Raw genomic sequence first — 22802 nt, forward strand, 5'->3', positions numbered from 1 at the left:
GTAATTGTATCATAAAGAAGTGTAGTATTAATCATAAAATGATTTTAAGTAAAAAATACTCAAGGTGTTTTTTTTTTTTTTACCTTATACGTGAATGGATCAATGAAACACTGATAATATGCCACCTTAAAGGCCTACTGAAATGAGATTTTCTTATTTAAAAGGGGATAGCAGGTCCATTCTATGTGTCATACTTGATCATTTCGCCATATTGCCATATTTTTGCTGAAAGGATTTAGTAGAGAACATCCACGATAAAGTTAGCAACTTTTGGTCGCTAATAAAAAAGCCTTGCCTGTACCGGAAGTAGCAGACGATGTGCGCGTGACGTCACGGGTTGTGGAGCTCCTCACATCTGAACATTGTTTACAATCATGGCCACCAGCAGCGAGAGCGATTCAGACCGAGAAAGCCACGATTTCCCCATTAATTTGAGCGAGGATGAAAGATTTGTGGATGAGGATAATGAGAGTGAAGGACTAGAAAAGAAAAAAAAAGACAGGGCAGTGTGAGCGATTCAGATGTTATTGGACACATTTACTTGGCTAATTCTGGAAAATCCCTTATCTGCTTATTGTGTTACTAGCGTTTTAGTGAGATTATATGGTCGTACCTGAAAGTCGGAGGGGTGTGTTGACTGCCAGTGTCTCTGAGGGAGGCCACGTTTCTCGACGAGGCGAAGCGAAGGCACCCGTTAGGGCCGGGCTGAGCTTTTTTCCCCCCCTCCTCCACGGTGGAAGCATGCTGCGTTCGGGGGCGGCCGGTCGGAGGAGGCAAGAGAGTCCGCAGCTGCCTTTTTTACAGGTGCACGAGGAACGACGCAAGCTCCGCTCATAACTACGGTAAGAGCCGTCTTATTACCACAATTTTATTACCGAAACCTGCCTGTAGGGAACCATGTTTACTTGACCGCTCTGTTCCATAGTAAAGCTTTACCTTCTGGAATGTATACAAGGAAACACCGGCTGTGGTTGTGTTGCTAAGGGCGGCCGCAATACGCGCTTCCCACCTACATCTTTCTTCTTTGACGTCTCCGTTATTAATTGAACAAATTGCAATAGATTCAGCAACACAGATGTCCAGAATACTGTGTAATTATGCGATTAAAGCAGACTACTTAGAGTTGGGATCGGGTGCTGGATCAAAATATCCATCATCATACGCGTCATCATACTGCGAAGTTTTCAACAGGATACTTCGCGCGAAATTTAAAATATTGGCATGTGTTGCAATGTTAATATTTCATCAGTGATATATAAACTATCAGTCTGCGTGGTCGGTAGTAGTGGCTTTCAGTAGTCCTTTAAACATCTCCCAGGATCAAATGATGTTGATAAATGTTAAAAAATGTAAGTAAATCTTATGAGCTAATTAGTAATCAGTCAGTGAGATGAGAGGAACACCAGCAGCCACCAACATGCAGCAACTCATCAAACAGGTGAGTAATGTTTCTTTACCAAACATAGAACACTTACTTTACACAGGACGTAGTCCACATCGCTGATATTTCAGTGGAAAAGTTAGCTGAACTTACACACATTTTAATTAGCATAGCCACACGTAGCATGTAGCATATTAGCATAGCCACATGTAACAACTAGCATGTAGCATGTGATGCTAGCGGTAGTTTTGTTGCTCCGCAGGCCCTGCGCTTGTTTCTACTTCTGGGGAAACAAAGTCAAAGTCATGGTGGGATTTTGGTTCTTCTTTGGACGGAATCTGGAGCAGCAAACTGCACTGGTGAGTATTATTTGTAATATTCACCTTTACACTCAGGAAGTAGTAAGTATTATTTATACAAACCCCGTTTCCATATGAATTGGGAAATTGTGTTAGATGTAAATATAAACGGAATACGATGATTTGCAAATCCTTTTCAACCCATATTCAGTTGAATGCACTACAAAGACAACATATTTGATGTTCAAACTCATAAACTTTATTTTTTTTTGCACATAATTAAATTAGAATTTCATGGCTGCAACACTTGCCAAAGTAGTTGGGAAAGGGCATGTTCACAACTGTGTTACATCACCTTTTCTTTTAACAACACTAAATAAAGGTTTGGGAACTGAGGAAACTAATTGTTGAAGCTTTGAAAGTGGAATTCTTTCCCATCCATCCATCCATCCATCTTTTTCGGCTTATCCGAGGTCGGGTCGCGGGGGCAACAGCCTAAGCAGGGAACCCCAGACTTCCCTCTCTCTAGCCACTTCGTCTAGCTCTTCCCGGGGGATCCCGAGGCGTTCCCAGGCCAGCCGGGAACGCTCAGTGTGAACATGAAATATCTTGTCTTTTCAGTCTATTCAATTGAATATACAAACCCCGTTTCCATATGAGTTGGGAAATTGTGTTAGATGTAAATATAAACGGAATACAATGATTTGCAAATCCTTTTCAACCCATATTCAATTGAATGCACTACCAAGACAAGATATTTGATGTTCAAACTCATAAACTTTATTTTTTTTTGCACATAATTAAATTAGAATTTCATGGCTGCAACACTTGCCAAAGTAGTTGGGAAAGGGCATGTTCACCACTGTGTTACATCACCTTTTCTTTTAACAACACTCAAAAAATGTTTGGGAACTGAGGAAACTAATTGTTGAAGCTTTGAAAGTGGAATTCTTTCCTATTCTTGTTTTATGTAGAGCTTCAGTCGTTAAACGTATTTTACGCTTCAAAATGCGCCACACATTTTTGATGGGAGACAGGTCTGGACTGCAGGCAGGCCAGGAAAGTACCCGCACTCTTTTTTTTTTTTTTTTACAAAGCCACGTTGTTGTAACACTTGTCTTGCTGAAATAAGCAGGGGCGTCCATGATAACGTTGCTTGGATGACAACATATGTTGCTCCAAAACCTGTATGGACCTTTCAGCATTAATGGTGCCTTCACAGATGTGTAAGTTACCCATGCTTTGGTTACTAATGCACCCCCATACTATCACAGATGCTGGCTTTTGAACTTTGCGCCTATAACAATCAGAATGGTTATTTTCCTCTTTGTTCTGGAGGACACCACGTCTTCTGTTTCCAAATGTAATTTGAAATGTGGACTCGTCAGACCACAGAACACCTTTCCACTTTGCATCAGTCCATCTTAGGTGAGCTCGGGCCTAGCCAGGCCAGCGGCGTTTCCAGGATATTTTTGATAAATGGGTTTGGTTTTGCATCGTAGAGTTTTAACTTGCACTTACAGATGTAGCAACCAACTGTAGTTACTGACAGTGGTTTTATAAAGTGTTCCTAAGCCCACGTGGTGATATCCTTTACACACTGATGTCGGTTTTTGATGCAGTACTGCCCGAGGAATCAAAAGTCCGTAATATCATCTCTTACATGCAGTGATTTCTCCAGACTCTCTGAACTTTTTGATGATTTTACGGGCCGTAGATGGTAAAATCCCTAAATTCCTTGCAATAGCTCGCTGAGAAATGTTGTTCTGAAACTGTTCGACAATTTGCTTACAAAGTGGTGACCCTCGCCCCATCCTTGTTTGTGAATTACTTAGCATTTCATGGAAGCTGCTTTTATACCCAATCATGGCACCCACCTGTTCCCAATTAGCCTGCACACCTGTAGGATGTTCCATATAAGTGTTTGATGAGCATTCCTCAACTTTATCAGTATTTATTGGCACCTTTCCAGACTTCTCTGTCACGTGTTGCTGGCATCAAATTCTACAGTTAATGATTATTTGCAAAAAAAAATAAAAAATTATCAGTTTGAACATCAAATATGTTGTCTTTGTAGCATATTCAACTGAATATGGGTTGAAAATGATCTGCAAATCATTTTATTCTGTTTATATTTACATCTAACACAATTTCCCAACTCATATGGAAACGGGGTTTGTATGTGTCAACATAGGAAGTAGAGGGCATGTTACTATAGCCAAACAAATCATCTTTATTCATCATCATTTAGTCTTTTAGTCATGGAAAATTACTTATGTTTGTTTAGTTTGTTCACAAACATTTAGCAAATTCCATCCGGTGTGCAGAAAAGACTCATGAAAAATCACATTTGTATTGAACACTCACTCTGTTGCCTGCAATCATTGAACTTTTTTTGTGTGACACAAAGAACCACAATATGTTGTGTGACACAAAGTACCACAATATGTTGTGTGACACAAACTAAAAGAACATGTTGTGTAACACAAACTACAACAACATGTTGTGTAACACAAACTACAAGAACATGTTGTGTGACACAAACTACAACATATTGTCCTCCATATGTTGTGTGACACAAAGTGCAACAATATGTTGTGTGACACAAAGCGCAACAATATGTTGTGTGACACAAAGTACAATAATATGTTGTGTGACAAAAAGTGCAATAGTATGTTGTGTGACACAAAGTACAACAATATGTTGTGTGACACAAAGTACAACAATATTTTGTGTGACACAAACTACAACAATATGCTGTGTGACACAAAGTAGAACAATATGTTGTGTGACACAAAGTACAATAATATGTTGTGTGACACAAAGTACAATAATATGCTGTGTGACACAAACTACAACAATATGTTGTGTGACACAAACTACAACATACTGTTCTCCATATGTTGTGTGACAAAGTGCAACAATATGTCGTGTCACACAAAGTGCAACAATGTGTTGTGTGACACAAAGTACAATAATGTGTTGTGTGACACAAAATACAATAATATGTTGTGACAAAAAGTGCAATAATATGTTGTGTGACACAAAGTACAACAATATGTTGTGTGACACAAACTACAACAATATGTTGTGTGACACAAAGTACAATATGTTGAGTGACACAAACTACAACATACTGTCCTCCATATTTTGTGTGACACAAAGTGCAACAATATGTTGTGTGACACAAAGAGCAACAATATGTTGTGTGACACAAAGTGCAACAATATGTTGTGTGACACAAAGTGCAACAATATGTTGTGTGACACAAAGTGCAACAATATGTTGTGTGACACAAAGTGCAACAATATGTTGTGTGACACAAAGAGCAACAATATGTTGTGTGACACAAAGTGCAACAATATGTTGTGTGACAAAAAGTGCAATAATATGTTGTGTGACACAAAGTACAAATATATGTTGTATGATACAAACTACAACAAACTGTCGTCCATATGTTGAGTGACAGAAAGGGCAACAGTATGTTCTATGACACAAAGTACAACAATATGTTGTGTGACACAAACTACAACAATATGTTGTGTGACACAAAGTACAACAATATGTTGAGTGACACAAACTACAACATACTGTCCTCCATATATTGTGTGACACAAAGGGTCAACAATATGTTCTGTGACACAAAGTGCAACAACATGTTGTGTGACACAAAGTGCAACAATATGTTGTGTGACACAAAGTGCAACAGTATGCTGTGCGACACAAAGTGCAACAATATGTTGTGTGACACAAAGCACAATAAAATTTTGTGTGACACCAAGTGCAACAATATGTTGTGTGACACAAAGTGCAACAATATGCTGTGTGACACAAAGTGCAACAATATGTTGTGTGACACAAAGTACAATAATATGTTGTGTGACAAAAAGTGCAATAATATGTTGTGTGACACAAAGTACAACTATATGTTGTGTGACACAAACTACAACAAACTGTCGTCCATATGTTGAGTGACAGAAAGTGCAACAGTATGTTCTGTGACACAAAGTACAACAATATGTTGTGTGACACAAACTACAACAATATGTTATGTGACACAAAGTACAACAATATGTTGAGTGACACAAACTACAACATACTGTCCTCCATATATTGTGTGACACAAAGGGTCAACAATATGTTCTGTGACACAAAGTGCAACAACATGTTGTGTGACACAAAGTGCAACAATATGTTGTGTGACACAAAGTGCAACAATATGCTGTGCGACACAAAGTGCAACAATATGTTGTGTGACACAAAGCACAGTAATATTTTGTGTGACACAAAGTACAATAATATGTTGTGTGACAAAAAGTGCAATATGTTGTGCGACTCAAAGTACAACTATATGTTGTGTGACACAAACTACAACAAACTGTCCTCCATACGTTGAGTGACAGAAAGTGCAACAGTATGTTCTGTGACACAAACTACAACAATATGTTGTGTGACACAAACTACAACAACATGTTGTGTGGCACAAACTACAACATACTGTCCTCCATATGTTGTGACACAAAGTGCAACAATATGTTGTGCGACACAAAGTGCAACAATATGTTGTGTGACAAAAAGCGCCACGCCGTCCCAAGTACAACAATATGCTGTGTGACACAAAGTAACACAAAATGTTGTGTGAGACAAAATACAATAATATGTTGTGTGACACAAACTACAACAATATGTTGTGTGACAAAAAGTGCAATAATATACTGTATGACACAAAGTGCAACAAACATATGTTGTCCAGTGGCAGCTGCTGGTCCCAAGTGGAAAGGCGTGGGAAAAGAGGCACTCCAAAGTGGTATGTAGATGTACAGTACACAGTACACAGTTGTATGTAGATGTACAGTACACACTTCACAGTGGTATGTATATACAGTAGGGCAAAAAAGTATTTAGTCAGCCAGCGATTGTGCAAGTTCTCCTACTTAAAATGATGACAGAGGTCTGTAATTTTCATCATAGGTACACTTCAACTGTGAGAGACAGAATGTGAAAAAAAAATCCAGGAATTCACATTGTAGGAATTTTAAAGAATTTATTTGTAAATTATACTGGAAAATAAGTATTTGATCAACCATTCAAAGCTCTCACTGATGGAAGGAGGTTTTGGCTCAAAATCTCACGATACATGGCCTCATTCATTCTTTCCTTAACACGGATCAATCGTTCTCTCCCCTTTGTAGAAAAACAGCCCCAAAGCATGATGTTTCCACCCCCATGCTTCACAGTAGGTGTGGTGTTCTTGGGATGCAACTCAGTATTATTCTTCCTCCAAACACGACGAGTTGAGTTTATACCAAAAGGTTCTATTTTGGTTTCATCTGACCACATGACATTCTCCCAATCCTCTGCTGTATCATCCATGTATCCATTTTGGTATAAACTCAACTCGTCGTGTTTGGAGGAAGAAAAATACTGAGTTGCATCCCAAGAACACCACACCTACTGTGAAGCATGGGGGTGGAAACATCATGCTTTGGGGCTGTTTTTCTGCTAAATACTTTTTTGCCCCACTGTACATGTACAGTACACAGTTCACATATAGCCAAAGATGTGCAAATGGCTGCTTTATACTGTATTAGTCCTCACAGATTTGAAGTTTCTCTCTTCGGTACCTTTTGCTGATCCTGACCCAGAAGAACTTTGTGCTTTCACTGAGCTGCACGGCTCCCTGAGGTTACTGCTGTCCTTTCAGGTACATTGTGTGGAAGTATGTGCCATACCAGTGAAGACTCTACCATCATGTCTGTCATTGTTGGCAAATACTGGAAACCTTCAAAGTCAATGTACATTTGACATTTGTCACTCTACATTATTAGTGTGTGTGTGTGTGCGTGTGTGTGTGTGTGTGTGTGTGTGTGTGTGTGTGTGTGTGTGTGTGTGTGTGTGTGTGCGTGTGTGTGTGAGAGAGACAATCATTGGTACTTTAGCTTCATTTGTTTGCTCTACTGGAAATACAATAACTTCAATAACTTCAAGGGACAAATATTGATTTTCCTCTTTTGGGACTTATACATATTTTTGCACTATTGGATGCTGGTGTCACAAGGTTATAAATATTGATACAATGTTGGATGCATGACCACGTGGTGTGACGACAGTAGGAGGGGGTGTTATGTCCATGTGATCCTGGCATGACCACGTGGTGTGAAGACAGTAGGAGCGGGTGTTATGTCCATGTCTCCCAGGCATGACCACGTGTCTTCACTCTCACTCTCACTCCACATTTTAAAGCATGAAGATGCTTTTCCAAGAATGTCCCAGCTGAAATTGCACTTTAGGTGTCTTTGTGCTGTGCAGGTGAAAGATGCAAGATTTTTCACTCCTGACTGGCTCTGTGGACTCCAAGCTTTCCTGCACACGTTTAGTCAGGCCAACGCACAGGTAGGCCATGTTCTTTCTGCGGGCTTGTATGTTGAAGCAGTGGGAAGACATGCTATATGTGCTCTCTCAGACCACAGTGCACCTGAGATGCACAGTCCCCCAGATGAACATGCAGCAGCTCTTTAGGTAGGTGTGAAGCATCTGAAGCTGATGGAGCCTCCCAAGTATCATTTTTGAAGGTCAACTTTCTGTCAGAGTTAGTTTGTGACGAACCCCAATATGCAGAGAAGGAGGCAGGCATTTTGCAGGTAAACATGTTTTAATTAAAATACTACAACAAGAACAAAAAGGGTACAACAAAAAGCTCGCACGAGGCGGATAACAAAACTAAAAGAGCTAGCATGGGAGCTAGCAAAAACAAAACTGGCAAATCTAGAAAATCTTTAAAATCAAATTGAAATCTTATTTCATAGTCTTTTGAATTTTTTTTGAAATTTTTGTTCTGGAAAATCTAGAAGAAATAATGATTTGTCTTTGTTAGAAATATAGCTCGGTCCAATTTGTTATATATTCTAACAAAGTGCAGATTGGATTTTAACCTATTTAAAACATGTCATCATAATTCTAAAATTAATCATAATCAAGATAAATTACTAATGATGTTCCATAAATTCTTTTTTATTTTTTTTCAAAAAGATTCGAATAACTAGTTTTTTTCTTCATTTTTTTGGGGTTGAATTTTGAATTGTAAAGAGTCGAAGTTGAAGATAAACTATGTTTCAAAATTTAATTTTCATTTTTTTCGTGTTTTCTCCTCTTTTAAACAGTTCAATTATGTGTTTTTTTCATCATTTATTCTCTACAAAAACCTTCCGTAAAAAGAAAAAAAAGTACAACGGAATGACAGACATGCAGAAATACCCATTTTTTATACGTATAAATTTATTTATTAAAGGTAAATTGAGCAAATTGGCTATTTCTGGCAATTTATTTAAGTGTGTATCAAACTGGTAGCCCTTCGCATTAATCAGTACCCAAGAAGTAGCTCTTGGTTTCAAAAAGGTTGGTGACCCCTGGCCTATACCAAGGGTTTGCAACCCTTACCAACAAAAGAGACATTTTGTTGCCTCTACCACTAAAGAAAAATGGTAAAAAGCTGCAAAATGTCATTCAGCTGAGAAAACTTCTTTTGTTTTACAGAAAAAAATATTTTTCCCCATGATATTAAATTTTTTGGCAAGTATTTGTGGTTATCTTACTCAAAGGGTTGCACACTGGAGAAGCTACACTGAGGGCTCAGGCTTCCAGCCTAGTTTTACTTGACCTTCCTCAGGACTCATTCAGGGCCTCACAGACAGTCGGAAATGATGGATGTCTTTAAAACAGAAAACTTTTCTTCCCCTAGCGATAAAAGCTATGTGTGTGGTTAGCCATCAAGGCAGTTGAGACTCAAATGTAATCAAACAAGACAACACAGTTATCGTAATCAGCTCATTTTTAAATGTTACTTTAGAAAATACAATGTTTTAATCAAACAGTTTACATTTCTATCGAAAATTGGTACGTTTGAGTATTGATTCCCAAATAGCGGGAATTGGTTCCGTGTGGGTTCCGATTTTTTAAAATGACGACAAAGCTTTTTTTGCCGTATCCTAACAAAGATTACAAATGAACTTACTTCATATCTATTGAACATTGTTTGGTTGTCTATGCCTCCAATTATTCATATAATTTGCAGACCAAATCATATACAGTGGGGCAAAAAAGTATTTAGTCAGCCACCGATTGTGCAGGTTCTCCCACTTAAAATGATGACAGAGGTCTGTAATTTTCATCATAGGTACACTTCAACTGTGAGAGACAGAATGTGGAAAAAAAAACAGGAATTCACATTGTAGGAATTTTAAAGAATTTATTTGTAAATTATGGTCAACCATTCAAAGCTCTCACTGATGGAAGGAGGTTTTGGCTCAAAATCTCACGATACATGGCCCCATTCATTCTTTCCTTAACACGTATCAATCATCCTGTCCCCTTAGCAGAAAAACAGCCCCAAAGCATGATGTTTCCACCCCCCATGCTTCACAGTAGGTGTGGTGTTCTTGGGATGCAACTCAGTATTCTTCTTCCTCCAAACATGACGAGTTGAGTTTATACCAAAATGGATACATGGATGATACAGCAGAGGATTGGGAGAATGTCATGTGGTCAGATGAAACCAAAATAGAACTTTTTGGTATAAACTCAACTCGTGGTGTTTGGAGGAAGAAGAATACTGAGTTGCATCCCAAGAACACCAAACCTACTGTGAAGCATGGGGGTGGAAACATCATGCTTTGGGGCTGTTTTTTCTGCTAAGGGGACAGGACGATTGATCCGTGTTAAGGAAAGAATGAATGGGGCCATGTATCGTGAGATTTTGAGCCAAAACCTCCTTCCATCAGTGAGAGCTTTGAATGGTTGATCAAATACTTATTTTCCACCATAATTTACGAATAAATTCTTTAAAATTCCTACAATGTGAATTCCTGGATTTTTTTCCACATTCTGTCTCTCGCAGTTGAAGTGTACCTATGATGAAAATTACAGACCTCTGTCATCATTTTAAGTGGGAGAACTTGCACAATCGCTGGCTGACTAAATACTTTTTTGCCCCACTGTAAGTTATTTAAAATTGAAGTGTGGCGATAATGTTGTGTTTTCTTTTTGCAGAGCGACCTTTACAAGGAAAGTGAAAGTGGGAGAGAAGCTGTCGCTGACCTTGGATGTCACCTGCAGGTCACCGTAAGTAACACCACATTCAGAGATGCACTTAAAGGCCAACTTAAATGAGGTTTTGTTATTTAAACGGGGCTAGCAGGTCCATTCTATGTGTCATACTTGATAATTTCGCAATATTGCCATATTTTTTCTGAAACAATTTAGTAGAGAACATCGACGATAAAGTTCACAACTTTTGGTGCTGATAAAAAAGCCTTGCCTGAAGTAGCAGATGATGTGCGTGTGACATCACGGGTTGTGGAGCTCTTCACATCTGAACATTGTTTACAATCATGGCCACCAGCAGCGAGAGCGATTCGGACAGAGAAAGCGACGATTTCCCCATTAATTTGAGCGAGGATGAAAGATTTGTGGATGAGTAAAGTGAGAGTGAAGGACTAGAAAAAAAAAAGCTATACAGTGGGAGTGATTCGGATGTTACTAGACAAATTTACTAGGATAATTCTGGAAAATCCCTTACCTGCTTATTGTGTTACTAGTGTTTTAGTGATATTATATGGTCCTACCTGTACAACCTGAAGGTCGGCCCCGCACCTTTCTTCAGCACCAGTCGACGGGTGGTAGCGATGCCCATCTCTGCCCTTCGCAAGGGAACCTCTTCGAAACACGACCTTTCGAAATGTTTGCTGCATAATACACTGTACTTTGTGTGTGTGGTCCAATCCAACCATGTTTGCTTGACATCTCTGTTCCATAGTAACGCTAGACTGTCATCTTTCGGGAATGTAAACAATGAAACACCGGCTGTGTTTGTGTTGCTAAAAATGGCCGCAATACACGGCTTCCCACCGACATCTTTCTTCTTTGATGTCTCCATCGTTCATTGAACAAATTGCAAAAGATTCAGCAACACGGATGTCCAGAATACTGTGGATTTTTGCGATGGAAACAGAAGACTTAATAGCTGAGCACGATGCTGGCACAAAATGTCCTCTACAATCCATAACGTCACGCGCACGAGACGTTTTCTGCAGGATTTTTCGGCGCGAAATTTAAAATTGCAATTTAGTCAACTAACCCGGCCGTATTGGCATGTGTTGCAACGTTAATATTTCATCATTGATATATAAACTATCAGACTGCGTGGTCGGTAGTAGTGGGTTTCAGTAGGCCTTTAAAGAAGCCATGGTCGTCACCTGCAGGTCACCGTCAGTAACACAACATTCAGATATCCAATACAAACATCAACACAAGCACAGTTTGAGTTGAGATGTTTTTATTGAAGAAAGTTGTATTACCTACTCAGTGGCCTAGTGGTTAAAGTGTCCGCCCTGAGATCGGTAGTTTGGGAGTTCAAACCCTGGCCGTTTTATACCAAAGACTATAAAAATGGGACCCATGCTTGGCACTCAACATTAAGGGTTGGAATACGGGTTGGAATTGGGGGTTAAATCACCACAAATGATTCCCGGGCGTGGCACAGCTGCTGCCCACTGCTCCCCTCACTTCCCAGTGGGTGAACAAGGGGATGTGTGAGACTTGCTGGGCATAGTGACGCCAGATTTGTTCTTTCGTGGATGTGATCGGGCAAGAACACAGTATAAGGTAAGGAAATAAAGATTTATTTAAGTCAAACACACTGGTGCTAGGCAGAAAAGGCAAACAAAAGGCGCTAGCATGGTAGCTAGGGAAACAAACAGAAACACTACACTTTGCACAAAAAGGGAAAACAAAAACAACTAGCATGAGAGCTAGGGGTAAACAAAACGTAGCGCGAAAGCTAGCGAGTAGATACAAAGAAATAGCAGTCACTTGTTGCGTGTAAGCAAATTAGGATTCGAGGTCGAAACAATGGACAAGGCAGGCTTAAATAAGAGACAGGTGTGCGTCAAAAACAAGGAACAGGTGACAAATAATAAGCAACCATGGTGACCGAACAAACACAGGAAATAAGAAAGTCAAACAACCGGATGTGATATAAAAAGGAACAAAGCTACAACATGTTATGATCCGGGCATCGGATCATAACAGGATGGGTCAAATGCAGAGGACAAATTTCGCCACTACCTAGTGGTAGTTCAACTTTCCTTTAACTTTATTATTGTGCATCATACTGAGAGCCCGGTTGTTATATTTGCTAAATAAGTTGAATGAATGGAAATTGTGTCCGGTTCTCCAGTTTTGGATGTCCTTGCATGTTGTCTCTTCATTGAGTGAAGCTGATAAATGTTTGTTGAAGTGTGGACAAGCAGATGAAGGAGGTATGGTGTCATGGCGGCCACCCCGTCCTGGGCAGCGTGTTGGCGCTGGGCATTCCTCCTGAGGCCATGGAGCGCGGCCTGTGTGGCCAGCTCAGCATGCGTGTTGTGACGCTGCTCAGTCCTTGTCTGCTGCAGTACCCCAACCTCCAGGCCAGACTCACACATCTTCACGTATCCTTCGGACTGGGATGGCTTCATCTGACACAGCCTGCAGGGCTCCTTGACTTGTGGTCAGGTGTTGGCGTACAGCCCGGCCAATCTGCCCATCACATTGCCACTAGCCTTCCTCCAGGACCTTCCGGCTCGTCCGGACTGCCAGGAAGTGGGCCTCCGCGGCCCCTCCTACGCAGGTGAAGTCTTTCATGAAACAGCACTCTCCCGTAAAGCGTGACTCCCGGCATGCAATGTGCATCATTCTCCAACTATTTAAAAGGGACTTTTTGAAAGACTCGTAACTTTGTTGCACCGTGACGTCTGACTTTAACGACTGAAGAGCCTTGTGTTTACCAGACAAAGTGCAATAAGTTGCTTGGCAAAGACATTTCCATGAAAGGAGCAGGACTCAACGAGATAGAAAGAAATGTTTATCCTCACAATTGCACAAATATCATTTTAAAGTTACGTATGCAGGACTAAAAACGAGACAAAACCTCCATTATTCATTCACTCATCTCAGTAAGAAAGGCTGTGTTTCTCTCAGCTAAACCAAAGAACTGTTCCAGATGCTTTTAACAAGCCCCTTTGTGTGCTGCATCAAATGACTTCCAGATTTTGGAGCTGCTCTCCAGCACTTAGAAGAATCCACTGCCTGTCTCACTTACTTCATCTACCCAACACTCATCAAGTCCCAGTGAATCCCCTGCCTGTCTCACTTACTTCAAGTACCCAACACTCATCAAGTCCCTGTGGATGAACTGCCTTGCTCACTTACTTGACATACCCAACACTCAAGTCCCAGTGAATCCCCTGCCTGTCTCACTAACTTAACCAACACTCATCAAGTCTCAGTGAATCCCTTGCCTGTCTCACTTACTTGACATAACCAACACTCATCAAGTCCCAGTGAATCCCCTGGCTGTCTCACTTACTTGACATAACCAACACTCATCAAGTCTCAGTGAATCCCCTGCCTGTCTCACTTACTTGACGTACCCAACACTCATCAAGTCCCAGTGGATGAACTGCCTGTCTCACTTACTTGACATACCCAACACTCAAGTCCCAGTGAATCCCCTGCCTGTCTCAATTACTTGACATACCCAACATTGATCAAGTCCCAGTGAGTCCCCTGCCTGTCTCACTTACTTGATGTATCCAACACTCATAAAGTCCCAGTGGATGAACTGCCTGTTTCACTTACTTCATGTATCCAACACTCAAGTCCCAGTGAATCCCCTGCCTGTCTCACTTACTTCATGTACCCAACATTCATCAAGTCCCAGTGAATCCCCTGCCTGTCTCACTTACTTGACATACCCAACACTCAAGTCCTAGTGAATCCCCTTCCTGTCTCACTTACTTGACATAAACAACACTCATCAAGTCCCAGTGAATCCCCTGCCTGTCTCACTTACTTGACATACCCAACACTCATCAAGTCCCAATGAATCCCCTGCCTGTCTCACTTACTTGACATAACCAACACTCATCAAGTCTCAGTGAATCCCCTGCCTGTCTCACTTACTTGACGTACCCAACACTCATCAAGTCCCAGTGGATGAACTGCCTGTCTCACTTACTTGACATACCCAACACTCAAGACCCAGTGAATCCTCTGCCTGTCTCACTTACTTGACATACCCAACACTCATCAAATCCCAATGAATCCCCTGCCTGTCTCACTTACTTGACGTACCCAACACTCATCAAGTCCCAATGAATCCCCTGCTTGTCTTACTTACTTGACATACCCAACACTCAAGTCCCAGTGAATCCCCTGCCTGTCTCAAGTACTTGACATACCCAACATTCATCAAGTTCCAGTGAATCCCCTTGCCTGTCTCACTTACTTGACATAACCAACACTCATCAAGTCTCAGTTAATCCCCTGCCTGTCTCACTTACTTGACGTACCCAACACTCATCAAGTCCCAGTGGATGAACTGCCTGTCTCTCTTACTTGACATACCCAACACTCAAGTCCCAGTGAATCCTCTGCCTGTCTCACTTACTTGACATACCCAACACTCATCAAGTCCCAATGAATCCCCTGCCTGTCCCACTAACTTGACATAACCAACACTCATCAAGTCTCAGTGAATCCCCTGCCTGTCTCACTTACTTGACGTACCCAACACTCAACAAGTCCCAGTGGATGAACTGCCTGTCTCACTTACTTGACATACCCAACACTCAAGTCCCAATGAATCCCCTGCCTGTCTCACTTACTTGACATACCCGACACTCATCAAGTCCCAATGAATCCCCTGCCTGTCTCACTAACTTGACATAACCAACACTCATCAAGTCTCAGTGAATCCCCTGCCTGTCTCACATACTTGACGTACCCAACACTCATCAAGTCCCAGTGGATGAACTGCCTGTCTCACTTACTTGACATACCCAACACTCAAGTCCCAGTGAATCCCCTGTCTGTCTCAATTACTTGACATACCCAACATTCATCAAGTCCCAGTGAGTCCCCGCCTGTCTCACTTACTTGATGTATCCAACACTCATCAAGTCCCAGTGGATGAACTGCCTGTCTCACTTACTTGACATACCCAACACTCAAGTCCCAGTGAATCCCCTGCCTGTCTCACTTACTTGATGTATCCAACACTCATCAAGTCCCAGTGGATAAACTGCCTGTCTCACTTACTTCTTGTATCCAACACTCATCAAGTCCCAGTGAGTCCCCTGTCTGTCTCACTTACTTGACATACCCAACATTCATCAAGTCCCAGTGAATTCCCTGCCCGTCTCACTTACTTGACATACCCAACACTCATCAAGTCCCAGTGAATCCCCTGCCTGTCTCACTTACTTGACATACCCAACACTCATCAAGTCCCAATGAATCCCCTGCCTGTCTCACTTACTTGATATACCAACACTCCCAACACATACTTTTACCACAGATGTTGTTACCATACCTTGACCACTGATGTTTTTACCATACATTGACCACTGATTTTTTTACCATACCTTGACCAGTAATTTTTTTACCATACCTTGACCACAGATGTTTTTGCCTTACCTTGACCACTGATGTTTTTACCCTACCTTGACCACTGATGTTTTTACCTTATCTTGACCACTGATGTTTTTACCCTACCTTGACCACTGATGTTTTTACCCTATCTTGACCACTGATGTTTTTACCTTACCTTGACCACTGATGTTTTTATCATACCTTGACCACTGATGTTTTTACCATACCTTGACCACTGATGTTTTTACCATACTTTGACCACTGATGATTTAAGCTGCAAGTTGTAGCTGCTTGTTATACAGTTGCTAATCAGCTCAATGTAAAGATTAGTGATCAGAATCTGACGGTGATTAATTTCATTAAACTGTAGAGTCTATCATCTTCCTGTGCAGGTCCCTCATATCACAGTGGTGTGGTGTACACTGTGGAGCAGGAACCAGGCCAGGAACAGCAGAACAAGTTCCATTCCGTGGAACAGAAACTGTCCGTCTTCCTCTTCCTGCAGCACACCGACCCTTTCGCCTCAACTGTTTCTGACTTCATGGGTGAGAGACTGACGTAGTCAAGTGAAATGAACCTTACAAGAAGAGCTGGGTGGTTCCCTTGTAGTCAGCGAGGTGTTGATGGAGCGCCACCTGGACCACATTCTGAGCAACAACAGCAGAGCGCTCACCACAGCGCTGAAGGAAGAGTTGACAAACACTCTGAAGGCTCAACGTGGCAGAAAGCAGGCAGGTAAAGTCCAACACACACCATGTCAGAGTCTAAAGTGTGTGTGTGCGTCTGAAGGACCAAGAGAAGATGCTCATGGCCACTGAGGTCCTGCTCAGCTCCACCATCAGCATCGTCACCTGCAGCACCAACCAGGACTTCAGGAGGGACTGTATGAGTCGCATGCAGGTGACAACATTGCACTTTCCCCAGTCACTAACAGTTACAATAATGGATTTCATTCCATTCAAGACCTTAAACTTCCATAGATTGTAGATTCAACTTCAAGTATTTACTGGTTTATTTGGACATGATGTGGGCCTCCAGCTCACAAAACCCACGGAAAGAGGATTTCCAAAAATGACAATAGTGTGAAGAAATCAGGCCAAATGTGACAGGACATGAATGTTTGAAAGTGAGTGTCTCACTACACTCAGCTACTAAACTCAGAGCATGAATGTTTGAAAATGAGTGTCTCACTACACTCAGCTACTAAACTCAGAGGATGAATGTATGAAACTGAGTGTCTCACTACACTCAGCTACTAAACTCAGAGCATTAATGTTTGAAAGAGAATGTCTCACTATACTCAGCTACTAAACTCAGAGCATGAATGTATGAAAGTGAATGTCTCACTATACTCAACTACTAAACTCAGAGCATGAATGTTTGAAAATTAGTGTCTCACTATACTCTACTAAACTTAGAGCATGAATGTTTGAAAGTGAATGTCTCACGATACTCAACTACTAAACTCAGCATGAATGTATGAAAGTGAGTGTCTAACTATTCTCAACTACTAAACTCAGAGCATGAATGTTTGAAAGTGAATGTCTCACTACACTCAACTACTAAATTCAGAGCATGAATGCATGAAAGTGAGTGTCTCACTATACTTAACTACTAAACTCAGGGCATGAATGTTTGAAAGTGAATGTCTCACTACACTCAACTACTAAATTCAGAGCATGAATGCATGAAAGTGAGTGTCTCACTATACTCAACTACTAAACTCAGAGCATGAATGTTTGAAAGTGAATGTCTCACTACACTCAACTACTAAATTCAGAGCATGAATGCATGAAAGTGAGTGTCTCACTATACTCAACTACTAAACTCAGAGCATGAATGCATGAAAGTGAGTGTCTCACTATACTCAACTACTAAACTCAGAGCATGAATGTTTGAAAGTGAGTGTCTCACTTAATACAACTACTAAACTCAGAGCATGAATGTATTAAAGTGAGTAGTTCACTATACTCAACTACTAAACTCAGAGCCTGAATGTTTGAAAGTGAATGTCTCACTATACTCAACTACTAAACTCAGAGCATGAATGTTTGAAAGAGAATGTCTCACTATACTCAGCTACTAAACTCAGAGCATGAATGTATGAAAGTGAATGTCTCACTATACTCAACTACTAAACTCAGAGCATGAATGTTTGAAAGTGAATGTCTCACTATACTCAACTACTAAACTCAGCATGAATGTATGAAAGTGAGTGTCTCACTATACTCAACTACTAAACTCAGAGTATGAATGTTTGAAAGTGAATGTCTCACTACACTCAACTACTAAATTCAGAGCATGAATGCATGAAAGTGAGTGTCTCACTATACTCAACTACTAAACTCAGAGCATGAATGCATGAAAGTGAGTGTCTCACTATACTCAACTACTAAACTCAGAGCATGAATGTTTGAAAGTGAGTGTCTCACTAAACACAACTACTAAACTCAGAGCATGAATGTATTAAAGTGAGTAGTTCACTATACTCAACTACTAAACTCAGGGCCTGAATGTTTGAAAGTGAATGTCTCACTATACTCAACTACTAAACTCAGCATGAATGTATGAAAGTGAGTGTCTCACTATACTCAACTACTAAACTCAGAGCATGAATGTTTGAAAGTGAATGTCTCACTACACTCAACTACTAAATTCAGAGCATGAATGCATGAAAGTGAGTGTCTCACTATACTCAACTGCTAAACTCAGAGCATGAATGTTTGAAAGTGAATGTCTCACTACACTCAACTACTAAATTCAGAGCATGAATGCATGAAAGTGAGTGTCTCACTATACTCAACTACTAAACTCAGAGCATGAATGCATGAAAGTGAGTGTCTCACTATACTCAACTACTAAACTCAGAGCATGAATGTTTGAAAGTGAGTGTCTCACTTAATACAACTACTAAACTCAGAGCATGAATGTATTAAAGTGAGTAGTTCACTATACTCAACTACTAAACTCAGAGCCTGAATGTTTGAAAGTGAATGTCTCACTATACTCAGCTACTAAACTCAGAGCATGAATGTATGAAAGTGAGTGTCTCACTATACTCAACTACTAAACTCAGAGCATGAATGTTTGAAAGTGAATGTCTCACTATACTCAACTACTAAACTCAGCATGAATGTATGAAAGTGAGTGTCTCACTATACTCAACTACTAAACTCAGAGTATGAATGTTTGAAAGTGAATGTTTCACTACACTCAACTACTAAATTCAGAGCATGAATGCATGAAAGTGAGTGTCTCACTATACTCAACTACTAAACTCAGAGCATGAATGCATGAAAGTGAGTGTCTCACTATACTCAACTACTAAACTCAGAGCATGAATGTTTGAAAGTGAGTGTCTCACTAAACACAACTACTAAACTCAGAGCATGAATGTATTAAAGTGAGTAGTTCACTATACTCAACTACTAAACTCAGGGCCTGAATGCATGAAAGTGAGTGTCTCACTATACTCAACTACTAAACTCAGCATGAATGTATGAAAGTGAGTGTCTCACTATACTCAACTACTAAACTCAGAGCATGAATGTTTGAAAGTGAATGTCTCACTACACTCTACTAAATTCAGAGCATGAATGCATGAAAGTGAGTGTCTCACTATACTCAACTACTAAACTCAGAGCATGAATGTATGAAAGTGAGTGTCTCACTATACTCAACTACTAAACTCAGAGCATGAATGTATGAAAGTGAGTGTCTCACTATACTCAGCTACTAAACTCAGAGCATGAATGTATGAAAGTGAGTGTCTCACTATACTCAACTACTAAACTCAGAGCATGATTGTATGAAAGTGAGTGTCCCACTATACTCAGCTACTAAACTCAGAGCATGAATGTTTGAAAGTGAATGTCTCACTATACTCAACTATAAACTCAGAGCATGAATGTATGAAAGTGATTGTCTCACTATACTCAACTACTAAACCCAGAGCATGAATGTATGAAAGTGAGTGTCTCACTATACTCAGCTACTAAACTCAGAGCATGAATGTATGAAAGTGAGTGTCTCACTATACTCAACTACTAAACTCAGCATGAATGTTTGAAAGTGAATGTCTCACTATACTCAACTACTAAACTCAGAGCATGAATATATGAAAATGAGTGTCTCACCATACTCAGCTACTAAACTCAGAGCATGAATGTTTGAAAGTGAATGTCTCACTATACTCAACTACTAAACTCAGAGCATGAATGTTTGAAAATGAGTATCTCACTATTCTCAACTACTAAACTCAGAGCATGAATGTTTGAAAATGAATGTCTCACTATACTCAACTACTAAACTGAGAGCATGAATGTATGAAAGGGAGTGTCTCACTATACTCAACTACTAAACTCAAAGCATGAATGTTTGAAAGTGAATGTCTCACTATACTCAACTACTAAATTCAGAGCATGAATGCATGAAAGTGAGTTTCTCACTATACTCAACTACTAAACTCAGAGCATGAATGTTTGAAAGTGAATGTCTCACTATACTCAACTACTAAACTCAGAGCATGAATGTTTGAAAATGAGTATCTCACTATTCTCAACTACTAAACTCAGAGCATGAATTTTTGAAAATGAGTGTCTCACTATACTCAACTACTAAACTCAGAGCATGAATGTTTGAAAGTGAATGTCTCACTATACTCAACTACTAAACTCAGAGCATGAATGTATGAAAGTGATTGTCTCACTATACTCAACTACTAAACTCAAAGCATGTATGTATGAAAGTGAGTCTCTCACTATACTCAACTACTAAACTCAGAGCATGAATGTATGAAAGTGAGTGTCTCACTATACTCAGCTACTAAACTCAGAGCATGAATGTATGAAAGTGAGTGTCTCACTAAACACAACTACTAAACTCAGAGCATGAATGTATTAGAGTAGTTCACTATACTCAACTACTAAACTCAGAGCCTGAATGTTTGAAAGTGAATGTCTCACTATACTCAACTACTAAACTCAGAGCATGAATGTATGAAAGTGATTGTCTCACTATACTCAACTACTAAACTCAAAGCATGAATGTATGAAAGTGAGTGTCTCACTATACTCAGCTACTAAACTCAGAGCATGAATGTATGAAAGTGAGTGTCTCACTAAACACAACTACTAAACTCAGAGCATGAATGTATTAGAGTAGTTCACTATACTCAACTACTAAACTCAGAGCCTGAATGTTTGAAAGTGAATGTCTCACTATACTCAACTACTAAACTCAGAGCATGAATGTATGAAAGTGATTGTCTCACTATACTCAACTACTAAACTCAAAGCATGAATGTATGAAAGTGAGTGTCTCACTATACTCAACTACTAAACTCAGAGCATGAATGTATGAAAGTGAGTGTCTCACTATACTCAGCTACTAAACTCAGAGCATGAATGTATGAAAGTGAGTGTCTCACTATACTCAACTACTAAACTCAGAGCATGAATGTTTGAAAGTGAATGTCTCACTATACTCAACTACTAAACTCAGAGCATGAATATATGAAAATGAGTGTCTCACCATACTCAACTACTAAACTCAAAGCATGAATGTTTGAAAGTGAATTCTCACTATACTCAACTACTAAACTCAGAGCATGAATGTATGAAAGTGAGTATCTCACTATTCTCAACTACTGAACTCAGCATGAATGTTTGAAAATGAGTGTCTCACTATACTCAACTACTAAACTCAAAGCATGAATTTTTGAAAATGAGCGTCTCACTATACTCAGCTACTAAACTCAGAGCATGAATGTTTGAAAGTGAATGTCTCACTATACTCAGCTACTAAACTCAGAGCACCTGCGCAGGTTGTCATTACATGACTTGACTTTGGTTCAATGGAATTATGGAAATAAATTCACTTTTCCGTGATATTCATATTTGTGTGTGTGTGCAGGTGTGCGACACTCAGCAGCTGTGGGCGTCTCTGCGTGAAGCCCTGCTGAGGGTGACATCATGGAGGTGTGTCCCAAGGAGAAGGTGCCAGTCCGCTGCTCAGGTACCAGGGGAAACGGTCCATGTTTGAAAACAATGTTGTCATATGTTAGGTTTTTTTCTCTCCTGTGACAGGTGGAAGAACACCTGGAAAGTGAGGAGGCCATGTGATCATTATTAGACAATCAATCCTCACTTCAACACATAACACATTGGATGCTTTTCCAAGTCCTGTTTTACAACTTACACATTAGTTTTCATTTCATCACTCATTATTAAATCAAATACATTTCTGCACAATGTGTAATATTTCCATTTTGTCCAGTTGAAAATCCTATGAACATTATGTGTTATTGTGTTTCCCATTAAATTACCTACAAACTTGGTGTTTACAAAACAATATGATTGTGTTGGCCCTGTGATGTACAGGGTTTTGATTGATTGATTGATTGATTGAAACTCTTATTAATAGACTGCACAGTAGAGTACATATTACGTACAATTGACCACTAAATGGTAACACCCCAATAAGTTTTTCAACTTGTTTAAGTCGGGGTCCACGTTAATCAATTCATGGTAATTAATGGGTGTACCCCGCCTTCCGCCCCAATGCAGCTGGGATAGGCTCCAGCAGCCCCCGCGATCCTGAGAGGGACATGCGGTAGAAAATGAATGGATGGATGGATTAAGTTAATATCATTT

At 40.1% G+C, this 22802-nt stretch overlaps 1 protein-coding gene across 2 annotated transcripts; it reads left to right on the forward strand.

Annotated features, from left to right (window-relative positions):
• Positions 1-1102: 1102 nt before the first annotated feature.
• zgc:195212 (DUF4554 domain-containing protein) lies at positions 1103-22436 on the forward strand. Of its 2 annotated transcripts, none has more exons than XM_061900127.1 (14): positions 1103-1438; positions 1644-1740; positions 6434-6487; positions 7272-7384; positions 7990-8073; positions 8144-8199; positions 10726-10797; positions 12974-13166; positions 13231-13345; positions 16542-16694; positions 16759-16880; positions 16939-17049; positions 22063-22164; positions 22236-22436. In XM_061900127.1, exons 1-14 carry the CDS (start codon positions 1391-1393, stop codon positions 22269-22271), a joined length of 1356 nt encoding a protein of 451 aa, XP_061756111.1. In that variant the 5' UTR covers positions 1103-1390; the 3' UTR covers positions 22272-22436. The 2 variants fall into 2 exon arrangements, with proteins under 2 accessions (XP_061756111.1, XP_061756112.1); XM_061900128.1 differs by having other exon boundaries at positions 10726-10791.
• The last annotated feature ends 366 nt before the right edge of the window (positions 22437-22802 follow it).

Source organism: Nerophis ophidion, linkage group LG05 (genome assembly GCF_033978795.1).
Source record: "Nerophis ophidion isolate RoL-2023_Sa linkage group LG05, RoL_Noph_v1.0, whole genome shotgun sequence".
NCBI classification, from domain to species: domain Eukaryota; kingdom Metazoa; phylum Chordata; class Actinopteri; order Syngnathiformes; family Syngnathidae; genus Nerophis; species Nerophis ophidion.

Coding starts and splice junctions, on each gene's coding strand:
- zgc:195212 (XM_061900127.1), top strand. CDS start 1,391: ATGAGAGGAACACCAGCAGCCACCAACATGCAGCAACTCATCAAACAG. Junction 8,074..8,143: donor TTAGTCAGGCCAACGCACAG/GTAGGCCATGTT, acceptor GTGCTCTCTCAG/ACCACAGTGCACCTGAGATG. Junction 16,695..16,758: donor AACTGTTTCTGACTTCATGG/GTGAGAGACTGA, acceptor GTTCCCTTGTAG/TCAGCGAGGTGTTGATGGAG.